This window comes from Podarcis melisellensis (genome assembly GCF_964234715.1).
Source record: "Podarcis melisellensis genome assembly, chromosome: 10".
NCBI lineage: Eukaryota > Metazoa > Chordata > Lepidosauria > Squamata > Lacertidae > Podarcis > Podarcis melisellensis.
The window spans coordinates 9,622,440-9,637,559 of NC_138542.1; the positions used below are offsets into that span (position 1 = coordinate 9,622,440).

The 15,120-nt window shown below is 44.9% G+C and overlaps 1 protein-coding gene across 1 annotated transcript; it reads left to right on the forward strand.

Moving 5' to 3' along the window:
* The first annotated feature begins 1,406 nt into the window (after positions 1-1,406).
* LOC309379556 (phospholipase A2 inhibitor and Ly6/PLAUR domain-containing protein-like) lies at positions 1,407-13,866 on the forward strand. Its single transcript, XM_081928802.1, has 5 exons — positions 1,407-1,537; positions 5,363-5,485; positions 6,555-6,710; positions 11,088-11,228; positions 13,133-13,866. The coding sequence occupies exons 1-5, from the start codon at positions 1,489-1,491 to the stop codon at positions 13,348-13,350; spliced, it is 687 nt and encodes a 228-aa protein (XP_081784928.1). The 5' UTR covers positions 1,407-1,488; the 3' UTR covers positions 13,351-13,866.
* The last annotated feature ends 1,254 nt before the right edge of the window (positions 13,867-15,120 follow it).

Below are 15,120 nucleotides of genomic sequence, written 5' to 3' on the forward strand. Positions count from 1 at the left end.
GCATGAGTTTGACCAAACTGCAGGAGGCAGTGGAAGACAGGAGTGCCTGGCGTGCTCTGGTCCATGGGGTCACGAAGAGTCGGACACGACTAAATGACTAAACAACAACAAGTGTTACACTTATGGGAGTCTCACTGTTCCATCACTTTTTGCACTATTCAGATGGCAAACACGTCAGGGCTGTAGGGGGAAGCTGGTATCCTCAGGAAGAAGTCTGTCTATATCTATCATCTATCATCTATCTATCTATCATCTATCTATATCATCTATCATCTATATCTAGCTATCTATCTAGCTATCTATCATCTATCATCTAAATGTATATACTGCTTGAATGCAGTAAAATCACAAAGTAGTTTATAAGGAATATTAAAATGATCAATAAAAACAATTAAAACAGTTAAAGATGATTAAAATGAACCGTAAAATAAATTAAAACACACCTACAGCTATGTGTCTGGAGAGACATGCCCAGTGCTTTTTTTTCCTTAAAAAAAGGTTAGTCTCACTTTCCAACTCATATTGAAATACTGCCCCTCAATGAGGCCAAACTTAGATGCACAAAATGTTTAGGGGTAGGCGTACCCCTGCGTACCCCCCAGAAAAAAAGCACTGGACATGCCTAAACAAAAATGTCTTAAGCAGGGGCCAAAATGTGCTTGATGTCAAGTGGCAAGTAGTTCCAAAGTGTAGGTGCTGAATTTCTTACAATGGCGAAGCAAGTATCACGTGACACCTGGTCAAAACCAGAATAGATTCTGGCTTCGATACTGACATGGAGCTGTGTGGTGAGGTCAAGGTGGGCAAGTTCCAACCCCTGTTCAGCCATGACGGTGATCTGGGGGTTGGTCACTGATCTCTCATCTACCTCAGGGTTGTTGTCAGGATAGGTAAAGGTAAAGGGACCCCTGACCATTAGGTCCAGTCGTGACCGACTCTGGGGTTGCGGCGCTCATCTCGCTTTATTGGTCAAGGGAGCCGGCGTACAGCTTCCCGGTCATGTGGCCAGAGCAGCGCACGAACCAGAGCAGCGCACGGAAATGTCGTTTACCTTCCCGCCGGAGTGGTACCTATTTATCTACTTGCACTTTGACGTGCTTTCGAACTGCTAGGTTGGCAGAAGCAGGGACCGAACAACGGGAGCTCACCCCATCATGGGGATTCGAACCGCCGACCTTCTGATCGGCAAGTCCTAGGCTCTGTGGTTTAACCCACAGTGCCACCCGCGTCCCTTGTTCTTAAGATAACATGGCGCAAATGCCCACCCCACTCGGGCTCCGCGGAGGAAGGATGAGGGTGAGAGAAAGAGAGAGAGAAAAATGTAGCAGATGAGCCTTCCTTGCTCAACTTCCTCTCCAATGTGGCCTTGAGGAGGAAAGATGCTTTTAAATGCTCCTCCCTCCCAGGCAGTAATTGTCGACATGACTATAACTCCCATCTGAAGAGTTGGCTTCATCAGAGACTCAACCCACTTCTCACCCAGCAGCAATGCAGATCTTCCTTGGCATTTGCTTCCTCTCAGCACTCATAGCCAGAGGTGAGTATCCCATCCTATGCAGGTAGAGTTATATCTCTATCTAGAGCATCTATATCTATATCTGGGTGTGGGCATAATATTATTGGCAGCATCCATCTGTCTGGAAGACAATGGAAGTGTGGACCTTTTGTGGTAAAGTCAAGCCAGTTGAGAGCTACAGCGCTCGGTGTGGCTGTATCGCAATATGGGATAGACATGTTTTGTTGCAGCTGGGGCAGAAGAAGACGTCCGATTGTGCTGATGTATATGTATGTATGTATGTATGTATGTATGTATGTATATATGTGTGTTTGCATGTGTGTGCTTGGGAAGCAAGGATTCTCTGACACCCTTTTCTTAAATATCCCCGGTACGTACTTAATGCTGTTTGCTTTAGAATATTATAGCTCTACAGGAGATAATTGTATGTTGCTCGTTTCTGAATCTGGATGTATCTCTTTTCTGGAATGTAGCTAGCTCCCAAGTCCTGTATGACTTTTTGCTAACTATGCAGCCATTCACAGAGATATGCGAGATCTAGCCAGCAGCAGTTTCACTGCTAAACTAAACCAATTGTTCTCCCTAAATCCCTGCCACAATGTTTTCCGAGAATTGAACTTATTTTGAGGGCTTTCCAACATAAAAATCGTAGCTGGGAAGATATGATAACCTGACTGCCTCCCCTGCTAATTTAATGCTAATATAATATAATATAATATAATATAATATAATATAATATAATATAATAATATACTTGTGTGAGTGTAATTTCTACCTATTGGAAACATATTGTGTCACAAAGAACATTCCCCTCCTCCCCTGAATGTCTTGAAGATTTTATGCCACAGCTTTCATTAAGTTTTATTTCATTAATGTTAAAAAAATAAATGCTGGAAATTATGAATAGCTCCAGGACAAGATCACTCATGAGCCAAAAATGTTTTATTTCAAAAATGGTGAATAGAAGGAAAGTGGACCCGTCTCTTCTTTCTACCCGTTCCTTCCCCCAATATCCAGTGCAACTCACCATGTTGTGAGCTTTTCTATACCTTAATTTTACCTAAAGTATACAAACTCGGTTAGAAAGTAATTCTAAGCTTCCAAACAGAGCAACCAATGAGCTGTTGGATGTTGGGCGCTTGCCTCTCCACTGCCAAGGGGTGGGGGTCAAATGGGCAGAGAGGGAGACCTCCCCAGTTTAGCAGCAGAGAATGGGGGGGGGGCGTTCCTGTAACACTGGGGGTGATGGTCCTGAAAATGAGATATGGAGGGCAGTCAGGAGAGATCTCTCAGTTCCCTGATATGCCTCTGGAAATGTCAAAAAAGGACCTGAGGCTTTGGAGCCGATGTATTTTGCCTCTCATTGGTTTAAATCATGGGTTGGCAAACTAAGGCCTCGCGGGCCGGATCAGGCCCAATTGCCTTCTGGATCTGTTCCATGGATGGTCTGGGAATCGCCACATGGATCGCCAGTGTGCGCATTCTTTCCCTCTCCCTCCCACGGCAGCGGCGCCTCCTCCCTCCCTCCTCCTGGCTTCTCCCCGCCCTGCCTAGAGGAGGAAGGGGGCTGGGCTTTGGTGGTGCAGGCAGAAGCAGCGCTCGAGCGGCCGCCATTTTAAGCAGCCCCTCTCTGGAGCCCTTTCGTGCGCCGCTCGTCGTCCCCGCCGCCGCCAGCCCTTGCCGCTCACAAGACACAGCTAAGCAGCCGCCGGGGCTCGTCCGGTGCTGTGGAGAAGCATAGCTGTCAACTTCTCCCTTTTCTTGCAAGGTATCCTATTCTGAATAAGGGAACTTTCCTTTAAAAAAGGGGAACGTTGACAGCTATGTGGAGAAGGGAGGGGAGAGTCATGGGGGAGTGGCTTATAGTCCAGCTCCCCACAAGGTCTGAGGGAAAAGTTTGCTCACCCCTGGTTTAAATGGTAGAGAAAATGGAAAAATCATCCCTCTACCTTCTGCCCTGGCTGGTGCAGTTCCTCTGCCACAGATTCTTACCCCGCTGCCACTGCCACCTTAGGATTGCACTGTTATTTTACTGGCTAAATGTAACTTCCAGATTCTGCAATAGGATGCCGCTGAATGCAGTGGTACCTCGGCTTAAGAACTTAATTCGTTCTGGAGGTCCGTTCTTAACCTGAAACTGTTCTTAACCTGAGGTACCACTTTAGCTGGGGACGCAGGGTTAAACCACAGAGCCTAGGACTTGCCGATCATAAGGTCGGTGGTTTGAATCCCTGCGACGGGGTGGGCTCCTGTTGTTCGGTCCCTGCTCCTGCCCACCTAGCAGTTCGAAAGCACGTCAAAGTGCAAGTAGATAAATAGATACCGCTCTGGCGGGAAGGTAAACAGCGTTTCCGTGCGCTGCTCTGGTTCGCCAGAAGCGGCTTAGTCATGCTGGCCACATGACCCGGAAGCTGTATGCCGGCTCCCTCGGCCAATAAAGAGAGATGAGTGCTGCCACCCCAGAGTTGGCCACGACTGGACCTAATGGTCAGGGGTCCCTTTACCTTTACCATATCACTTTAGCTAATGGGGCCTCCCGCCGCCACCACGCGATTTCTGTTCTCATCCTGAAGCAAAGTTCTTAACCCAGTACTATTTCTGGGTTAGTGGAGTCTGTAACCTGAAGCGTTAACCCAAGGTACCACTGTACTACGGAGTGGGGTTATAGCCTTCACACTCTGTTTGTGGAGCTAGCCAGGGTGCTGGTCAGGCACTTTGAGAAGCAGGATATGGGACTAGATAGACTTTTGGTGCAATCCAGTCTTCATATGTTGTTATGTTCCTAATTTTCTAGAAGACAATACATTCCAGTTATTATATATTGCATCATGTGTATATGTGTGTGTTTCAGCAAGAAACATGGAGTGAACAGCCACATGGTTATCTCTACATCTGCTTTGAAGTCAATGGTTTATCACTTTAAAAGAATAAAAATATTTTTACTGTTGTTGTTGCTTTTTAAGCTGCTTTTCAGAGCTGCCATGCAGCCTGATCTTCACCCCCCCCCTAAGAAAACCTGTTGCCTTCAGGCATATTAGGAAACACTGGCCCATGATTAGCATTGAATTAACTACCATTCCAATTGTCCGCCATGCATAGAATGGTGGAGGCACCATTGCCTCAGGCCACAAACATGTTCTGGGCTGGCCCTGTGCAGAATTAATTATGCAAATTTGTGCAAGCATACCTTATTTACAAAACGTCGCCAGTCTCAGAATGCTACTTTCCCCCTGCAGGACTTAAGGTAATTTGCTTTGTTTTGAAGCTTAAGAGTTATACACAGTTCTGTCAACAATCCAGCGAATTAGCCTAAATTTAGAAACAATGACTCACCCAAAGCCAGCAAAAATGTTTCTTAGCTGTTGCTGAACAGGTATGTGAACCAGGTGAGCAGGTTTTGGCTGTTGGCGATGTGGTCAAGTCAACTTAAGAGATAGATGAGGTGGAACTCATCCCCTGTCTCTGAAACTGATGTAAATCGAAAGAAGCACCTCAAGGTGTTTTCCTAATGTATGTGAGGTCAGAAGATGGCCTCTGTATCTTGGCTTGTATAGCTTTAAGTTTATGCAAATGCTAGGAATTAATTATACCCTGTCTACATTCCACCCCCCTTCTCAAAAGCATGTGAAACTGTGTACACACACCCATAACTTAAGTATGGGGACTGGTTTTGATCCTGTCAGACAAGTGCTTCTGGTCTGAGAGGAAACTTCATCCTTTAAAGCTATTTAGGTCCGGACATTTCCTTCCCTGGAAAAACAGAGAGAGGTACAGAGAAATCACAGGAAACTAGTTAAATCCAACTGACATAATATATTTCCTTTCTTTTTCCTTTTCCTTTTCCAGGGACTGCTTTACAATGTGAAGCTTGCACAGGCCTAGGCCAAAACTGCACTGGTGAAGTGGTGACTTGCCCCCAAGACCACAATTTCTGTGGCATCACTTTGTTTGAAAGTGAACTTTTTGAAGGTATTCATGATTTATTTTTAATTTATTTTTTAATGTCAGTGGTGGGATGCATCCATGATTTGTTGTTGCGTATTGGTGAGGGTTTACTATTGGTGCCTCTTCCACTGGAAAGCCTGCAGATGACTGTCTTATTAAGGGCCTCATCTGTGGTGGCCCCCTCTCTCCATGGTAATTCTCTGCCTTAGCAGAACCAGTCAACTAGGGGTGCAATACTTTACTTCTTAAAAGCACTCACACTGGGTAGAGCGATACTAACTAGTAAAATATAACTGGAAAATATTCACCAGGTTTACACCAGTGTAAGCCATTTACACTGGGGCAGGGGAATAGATTCCATCCTAACCCCTCCAACTGGTGTAACTGGGGATGAGGAGTGAAGTATTAGGTGACCATCAGGACTTTTACAAAGGACAATCCATGGTTACAGCTCATGGTTACAACAAACCATGGTTACAGCTCATGGTTACAACAAACCATGGTTACAGCTCATGGTTACAACAAACCATGGTTAGCGTGGAGACAACTAAACCATGAGTCCAGGCTCTGGCGACACACTAAACCAAGGCATATTCAGCTCAGGTTGGTATAGCAGCAGAATGACTGTGGTTTTAGACTTTTGTATTTTGTTGTGCTGCCTTCTATTTTATTGCACCACGGTTAATTTTGTTAAGCGTCTCAGAGTGCAATATTGGCAGGGAAGGCAATGGTGGAGTTGGTACGATGCAGAGGTTAGAGAGTAGGGCTAACTCTCAGCTTAATCTACCGCACAGGGTTGTTGTGAAGTTGAAATAGAAAGGGAATTAATTATGTGTGCTGCTTCAAACTCCTTTTTTAAAAGCTGGGAGGCAATTGTGGTAAAGAAATACATAAGAATAAAATTATTTTTTAAGAAATGTAAAAGCATAGTATCATTGTGCGAGGGGGCTGACAGCAGGGGCCTTTAGTTTTCCCAGTTCTCAGTAATATATGGTTTTATAGAAATAATTGGCTTTTGAGCCTCTGTGCTATGTGCATTATACTCATGATCTGATAGGAAGTCTCACATCTTTCTCCCCATACCCTCTTGCAGAAAATGTAAAGGTTAATGGCATTATTAAGAACTGTGTTCCATCCAATTACTGCGAAGTCGGTTCTGCTGATATTAACTTGGGTAAAAAGAGAAGATCGAGGACCAGTGTTTCCTGCTGTAAGACAGATGCTTGCAATACCGCCTTTCCTGCCAAATGTAGGTATCAGTTTGTATTTTCCTTTTCTGATTCCTTTTGTGCACCCAACTGTATACATGCCTTTGGAGCTTTTGCATGTTCAGACCTTTAAACCTCCCCCTTAAATAAATTCAGACAAGATTCAAATTTTGGTTTGGTTTCTGGCAGAATTTAGGCCACAACCTTATTGATTACAGCAAGTGACTGGTTGCATAGGCTCTGGTTCGACTAGCTCCCTGCCATGCAGGTAGCGCTGACTCAGGGCACCAGCATACGTCAGCCAAAGGTGAACACCTGGATAAGCAGAAAGCTGAGAACAGGCTATCTCCGCCACCCAAATGCCCCCCTGGACTCAGGCACTGGCACAACCCCCTCTCAGGGGTTGACCAAACCACCGAGTCCCTGGATTCCTTTAATGGAACACCCTTCACATAGGGATGGCGAGAGCGTTCCCTCATCCCTATCACCTGAACCAGAGCCTATCCACAACCTTACAAGTTGTGACGATTTGCTATGCAGCAGGCGAAACCCAAATGGCACCAGCCAATCAGCCAAGTGGGGAAAATTCCTGCCGTGCCCCTCTCCCAACGATAGACGACGCATGACAGCATAGCAAGGTCAAGCGCAAAGCCCTAAGAGTAGGGAGAGGTGGGTGGGTGCACGCACCGAAAGAGGAAGCTCTGGGTCATGTGCATAGGTATATATAGGTCCCTTGATCTGTTTAGCCTGGGTCCCATTGGCCTGATTAAACCCTGCATCAAGGGACCTACCAATTGGGTGTTGTGGCTGTCTAATCTTACCCACCCACAACACAGGGTTTGGTTGCCAGGTCTCACTGCAACACGTGCCCTCTTTAAGGGAGGACCCAGTTTGTTTAAAATCAGGTTGCCAGGACAGGCCGGCCTGAGGCATTTCCCCTCTCCCTTTATCAGTATTTATCAGATATATGACCGGCAAACAACATCTCAAGGGCTTTCTGGGGGTCTGTGTTCACTCACTGCTCCACTGGCTAGACTAAAACATTGCTATCCCAAGAGATTGCTTTGTACTGCATGTACCTTGGCATCCAGTTTGCATTTTACACCGAACATGGTGTTATAGAAATTCTGAGGTCATTATATATATATATATATATATATATATATATATATATATATATATATATATATATATGCTTTCGTAGATTTTCACGGGTACAGGAATGCAGGTTTTGGTGTCCTCGGGTGTCTTCCCGTGTAAAAGTTGGGGTGTCTAGGCGACGTTTCGACGAGGTCTCACTCGTCATCTTCAGGCTGGTGCTTTCGGCTTCTTGTTACTGGAACAGAGCAAGATCTCAGTGTTTGAGTTCCTATAAATACTGTTGAGGGGGTGTGGTGTATAGCCTCCAATGTTCTGGGCAGAGAGGAAGTTCCCAGGCTAGTGTGCCTTTTCTTCTTTTGTTCCTTAATTACTTGAGGGATATCTTGAGTGATTTCTTGAGTGATATCCTGATTACCACTTAGGTGGGTCATTAGGTGTGGATTAGTTGCTAAAGTCTTTGTGTCTTGACCTCTTGAACTTTGTGAAGAGTTTTTCTGAGAAGATGGCTGTACTGCACTTAGTTGTGCTCTGGCTTGGCTTCGTGTATAGGGGCGAGCTGTGGTTTTGTGGCTTGTGTCAGACAGATCTGTGTAGGGATTGCAGGGGGGTGCAGCATCCGGAGGTGCCACCATGGTTTGGCTACTGGATGGTGTCTGTAATTTATCTGTGGAGAGGGTCTGGGTTTGGGTCTGGTGTGGTTGATTGGTGATAGCGTTCTGTGTGCCTCTGGATCTGGTGTCAGTTTTTGTGGGGAGGGCTAATTTCCAGATGTCTGGCAAGCGGGATGTGTCGTCACGCTTGTTCATGTTGTGAGGGTGTTTCTCTATCTCGATGGCTTCCATGATTATTCTCTTGTGGTGATGTTCCATGTTAAAGAGCAATTTGGAATCTGCAAAATTAATTTCGTGTCCTGTTTCTTTCATGTGTTGGAAAAGAGAGGAAGTTTTTTCTTCTTTTTTGACTGCATTCTTGTGTTCTGCGATACGTGCATTTATTCGTCTGTTTGTTTGTCCAATGTACGTGGCTGGGCAGACTTTGCAGGGTATTTCATAGACCCCTTGGTTTTCCAACTGGATTTTATCCTTGGGGTTTCTGAGGATATTGGCTAACCAGACGAATAAATGCACGTATCGCAGAACACAAGAATGCCGTCAAAAAAGAAGAAAAAACTTCCTCTCTTTTCCAACACATGAAAGAAACAGGACACGAAATTAATTTTGCAGATTCCAAATTGCTCTTTAACATGGAACATCACCACAAGAGAATAATCATGGAAGCCATCGAGATAGAGAAACACCCTCACAACATGAACAAGCGTGACGACACATCCCGCTTGCCAGACATCTGGAAATTAGCCCTCCCCACAAAAACTGACACCAGATCCAGAGGCACACAGAACGCTATCACCAATCAACCACACCAGACCCAAACCCAGACCCTCTCCACAGATAAATTACAGACACCATCCAGTAGCCAAACCATGGTGGCACCTCCGGATGCTGCACCCCCCTGCAATCCCTACACAGATCTGGCTGACACAGGCCACAAAACCACAGCTCGCCCCTATACACGAAGCCAAGCCAGAGCACAACTAAGTGCAGTACAGCCATCTTCTCAGAAAAACTCTTCACAAAGTTCAAGAGGTCAAGACACAAAGACTTTAGCAACTAATCCACACCTAATGACCCACCTAAGTGGTACTCAGGATATCACTCAAGAAATCACTCAAGATATCCCTCAAGTAATTAAGGAACAAAAGAAGAAAAGGCACACTAGCCTGGGAACTTCCTCTCTGCCCAGAACATTGGAGGCTATACACCACACCCCCTCAACAGTATTTATAGGAACTCAAACACTGAGATCCTGCTCTGTTCCAGTAACAAGAAGCCGAAAGCACCAGCCTGAAGATGACGAGTGAGACCTCGTCGAAACGTCGCCTAGACACCCCAACTTTTACACGGGAAGACACCCGAGGACACCAAAACCTGCATATATATATATATATATATATATATAAAGTAAATGTTCATAAATGTACAAGGCAAACACATACCTAAGTATATAAACCATGTGTCTGAAATAGTACAGGAGAACAATCCTGAAGCCATTTTGGCTCTCCCAAATTGACCTCTGCAAGGAGGAAGGAAACAGGAAAACCTCCCCATTGTCTCTTTGCTCACAAATCCTGTCTTAAGGGCGTATCTGTGTATGAATAGGGTGAGCCTGTGACCTGGATTCACGAACTGGGTATTTACCATCACAAAAGAATGGCCAGAATGCCCAGGTAAAAGCAAACAGTGACCATTATCAGGCATCCTGGCAGACAGGTTTTCTGCTGTAGGCCGCCCCTTCAGTGATGTATGTATGATGTTTTTGGAGGTGGTCTTGAACTACAGGGTGGCAATTTCGAAAGTCTGTATAAGAGCATGCACACCAATGTTCTGGGTCCCTCCTGCGTGGGAGGTGAGCACCCTGTTGCAACAGTTTAATAAAGATCAGGCTTACTGGCTGCCTTGCTTCTCAATATTTTCTGGTTGGCTTCTGTAATTTTCTCCTACTGATAGAGAACCTACATAAGGACTCTATACCGGCTCTTGGGTATCCCATAAGGGAAAAGGAGCAGTTTTTTCTTATAACAATGGGGAAGTGGCAGAAAATGGGGGTCCCCTTGGCCAGTTCCCTCCTCCTTGGAATTTCTAGCTTAATGTAAGCTAGAAATTATTATTAGTGGCGCCTGCCCTGTGGAATGCCCTCCCAGCATATGTCAAGGCAATAAACAACTATCGTATTTTTTGCTCTATAAGACTCACTTTTTCCCTCCTAAAAAGTAAGGGGAAATGTGTGTGTGTCTTATGGAGCGAATGCAGGTTGCACACCTATCCCAGAAGCCAGAACAGCAAGAGGGATTGCTGCTTTCACTGCGCAGCGATCCCTCTTGCTGTTCTGGCTTCTGAGATTCAGAATATGTTTTTCTTGTTTTCCTCCTCCAAAAACTAGGTGTGTCTTGTGGTCTGGTGTGTCTTATAGAGCGAAAAAATACAGTATTTTACTTTTAAAAGACAACTGAAGGTGGCCCTGTTTCGGGAAGTTTTTAATGTCTGACGCTGTATTGTTTTTAATATTCGGTTGGAAGCCGCCCAGAGTGGCTGGGGAAACCCAGCCAGATGGGCGGGGTATAAATAATAAATTATTATAAATTATTAAATTATTATTTGTCGTACTTTACAACTCTTTTTCTCACGCCACTGCGCAACACAGTTATATTTGCAGCACCCAGTAATGTTCTCAGGAAGTTGACTTTTTCTCTCTTGGTTCAGTGAAGCGTCTGGAGACCAAACTCAACGGCCTTCGCTGCCCAGCCTGTTATGCTTCCTTTTCCGATTCATGCAGTGATGAAACAGTGGATTGTGTTGGATCTGAATCTCATTGCATTGACTTAGCTGGATTCATACATACAGGTAATTTATTCATTCCCATGTATGCATTTGGTTTGGGTTCTTTTGGACTTCGCTCATTATCTTCATATCATAAACACAGTTCAGATGCCTTTAAAAAAATACCTGGCATGGCACTTCCAGAAGTTCAGACTATTTACATTTCCCTCAATGCCTTGGAACAATGACATAGTGGGAGCGCTGTTGGAAATGAAAATGGCAGTTGGACCCAATTGCCTGGTTCTTTTTGGAATATTGCTGCTGCCACCTTTCACCACCACCACACCAAGTATGGGTCCACCAACAAAGAATAGTACCAGAAGGCACTTGCCAGGGCCCCTCAAACTTTTGTATTAGTCCTACTTCACCAGATCAGAAATTTGGGGGAGCAAAACAGTGGTAAATTCTCTTTACTGTGCGGCTGAATGCAACAGATGGCTCTCAGCTTCCCATGTCAATTTATGCCGACGGGAATAAATTCTCTTTTGGTTTCGCTGCAAATGAAATTCTACGGTAATTTTATTTTTAAAAATTATTACATTTATATCCCACCTTCCTTCCAAAACATGTAAGCTCTACCCAGACTCACACTTGCTTAGCCCTGGGAAATGGACTGAATTTATTAACTTCCAATTAAGCATGAGATATCAGCTGAATTAGCCAAGGCACCAAGGTTGTTCCTTTGATTATGGGCTGTTCCGTTCTGTTGATTCTGATGTCTACTGCATTGCTGTTTTTGTTTGCTGTGTTGTTGTTTTTTTAAAGCAACTTGTGTCCGGATTTTTACTTCTTCAAATATGGCAACCCTACTATAAAAAAGGTAAAGGTAAAGGTAAAGGTAATGCACACGAAAGCTCATACCAATAAGGTATCTGAAGAAGTGTGCATGCCCATGAAAGCTCATACCAATAACTAACTTAGTTGATCTCTAAGGTGCTGTGGGTAAAAGCCTCAGCGCCTAGGGCTTGCCGATCGAAAGGTCGGCAGTTTGAATCCCCGTGGCGGGGTGCGCTCCCGTTGCTCGGTCCCAGCGCCTGCCCTCGGGTGCAAGTAGATAAATAGGGACCGCTTTCTAGCGGGAAGGTAAACGGCATTTCCATGTGCAGCTCTGGCTCGCCAGAGCAGCGATGTCACGCTGGCCACGTGACCCGGAAGTGTTTTCGGACAGCGCTGGCCCCCGGCCTCTTGAGTGAGATGGGCACACAACCCCAGAGTCTGGCAAGACTGGCCCGTACGGGCTGGGGTACCTTTACCTTTACCTTTTAAGGTGCTACTGGAAGGATTTTTTTTCTTTTTTCGACTACAGCAGACCAACACGGCTACCTACCTGTAAAGGACCCCTGACAGTTAAGTCCAGTCATGAACGACTCTGGGGTTGCGGTGCTCATCTCGCTTTACAGGCCGAGAGAGCCGACATTTGTCCGCAGACAGTTTTTCCAGGTCATGTGGCTAGCATGACTAAGCTGCTTCTGGTGAAACCAGAGCAGCACACGGAAACGCCGTTTACCTTCCCGCCAGAGCGGTACCTATTTATCTACTTGCACTGCATGCTTTCGAACTGCTAGGTGGGCAGGAGCAGGGACTGAGCAACAGGAGCTCACCCAGTTGCGGGGATTTGAACCGCCGACCTTCCGACCAGCAAGCCCTAGGCTCAGTGGTTTAGACCACAGCGCCACCCGTATATAAAGCAACACAGTAAATATTATTCTATTCTACATTGCTGTAGTGTTGCCTTTGATTGTGAGCTGCCTTGCAACTTTTACGAAAGAGGCAGGATATCAGTCTATCCAAACAAAACAAAAATTCCCAGAAAATCTGCCCTCTGCTCTTGAAAGTGTAAGAGTGAGCGGGGTGGATCTTTAGATGATCATCTGCCGCCCTCTTGTGGCTGACAACCACCTTATTATATTCTCTCTTTCCAATACCAGGTGAAGCTACCGGGAAAGTTGCTATGAAGGGTTGTGCTACGCCTGCGGTCTGCGCTCCTATTTTGGGAGGGGCAGCAACATTTACGGGGATCAGTTCGGCCATCACAAACCTTGAATGCAGAGCAGCCTCCAGCAGCACAGCCAATATGCCTCTTGGACCAACTGGATTCCTCCTTTCCGCCATTGTTGGTTTTTTCCTCATGAAGCTCTGTTCTTAACTTACCATCTGTGTGCATTAACAAACGGATGGAGGTGCTAAGCTGAGGCTTGTGTTAAAAGCTTGACAACTCTCTCTTAGCATAACTGGATTACCTGATCATTTGCTCTTTCGCGTGTTAGGGACTAAGGGGCAACCGTTGATTCCAGTTAATCGATCAACCTATCAATGAAAGTGAGAATCGCAGCCGCAGGTGTACTAAAGACTGAGTAGAGTGCTTTCTTCTCCATGATGAAGGCCTGTTTCACAGACTTTGGACTTTCGCCAGATGAACTAAGCAGGTAACATTCATGTCATCAACACCAAGCACTAAAGCCAATGCAAGTCCGTCCTCTACATCAGCTTTCACCTGCATGTTTAAAGGAATATGTGCCAACACCTAATAGACATTTAACAACAATGGCAAACCAATTAAACATTTGATTGATTAACAATTTGACTCCTTACCCATTCTTCTGTCTGACCGATCTGTTAAATAGCAAAATCAATAGTAAAATAAAAAAATGAAACCCAGGAATATTGATTCGTTTCTTGTTTGTTTAAGCTTTGGGGAGGTTATGAACCTTCTCCCTCTGTTTTACAGCCCCCTTTTTGGATTTCCAATCAATATGATTGTTTGATAGGTTGCAGCAATTATCAATTGTACTTCACATTTTAGTTACTTCATGCTGAAACACAGGGAAAGAGCATTTGTGTTAACTAAATGGGCTTGTAAAATAGCTGGAAAAGGCTCTTAATTGATCCAACTCCTTTAAAGTGTTTTTATGGAGCCTGTAAGTTCAGAACTTAGCATGCAATGCATGTCCATTTCTATTCGCTCATGGCCCCAAATTGGCTCATTCCACATGTGGTGGGTTCTCAGAATCAAACTTCAGCCTGGTTCATCCCTGTACCGTGTATAAAATGTTTAGGGTGAAACAAGGCTCACCTGAGTAAATAGGTATGACCTGTAGCATCTGATGCTATAGCATTATTGAAAATATGTGCATTTGGACCTCACTGATGTTTAGATGGAAGACCACAGGAAGCAGCACTGAGTTCCCAAAAGGTTGAACAGGATAGCAGCCTGGGACCATGTCAGAAGCAGCCCTGTTTTTATATCTCTATGTTATACTTTTTGCTACATGGCAGATTTGGGTGGTATTGCAAGAGTACAGCAACTTCTGCCCTGTAGCCTGGAAGCTGGACCACATCACAAGAAAGCAGATCACTGGGAGGGATGTTTATGTGACTGGAATCTGAATTTGATTTATACCTGTGGTTTCTTGGCCTTCTCAACTAAAACTTGAAGCCAGAAGCGCCTCCCTTAGTCTGTACACTTATGTATGAAGCGCCTGCATGCTGGTTTTGTGTGTGCGTCTGTATTATTAGCGCCACTCAAAACCTTTTGTTGATTACTGGTTTGAAATTTCTGGATCTTACAGACCCTCCAAGTGTCACTATTTTCTAGGGACGGTTCTGGATTTAGAGAACCCGTCCTGGTTTCTGACTTGATCCCAGAGTGTCCCGCTTTTCCTATTTTCATCGGAGAAATGTTGAAGGGTCTGGAGTTATGCGACCCCTTGAGCCAAGGAGATAAGTAACTATACAACCTTTAGAAGACATCTGAAAGCAGCCCTGTATAGGGAAGGGTTTTTAAAAAATGTTTTACAGTATGTTTTTATATACATAGGAAGCCACCCAGAATGGCTGGAGCAATCCAGGCAGATGGGCAGGGTATTGATTGATTGATTGATTGATAAAAGGACCTCCTTATTTTCATCGGAGAAAT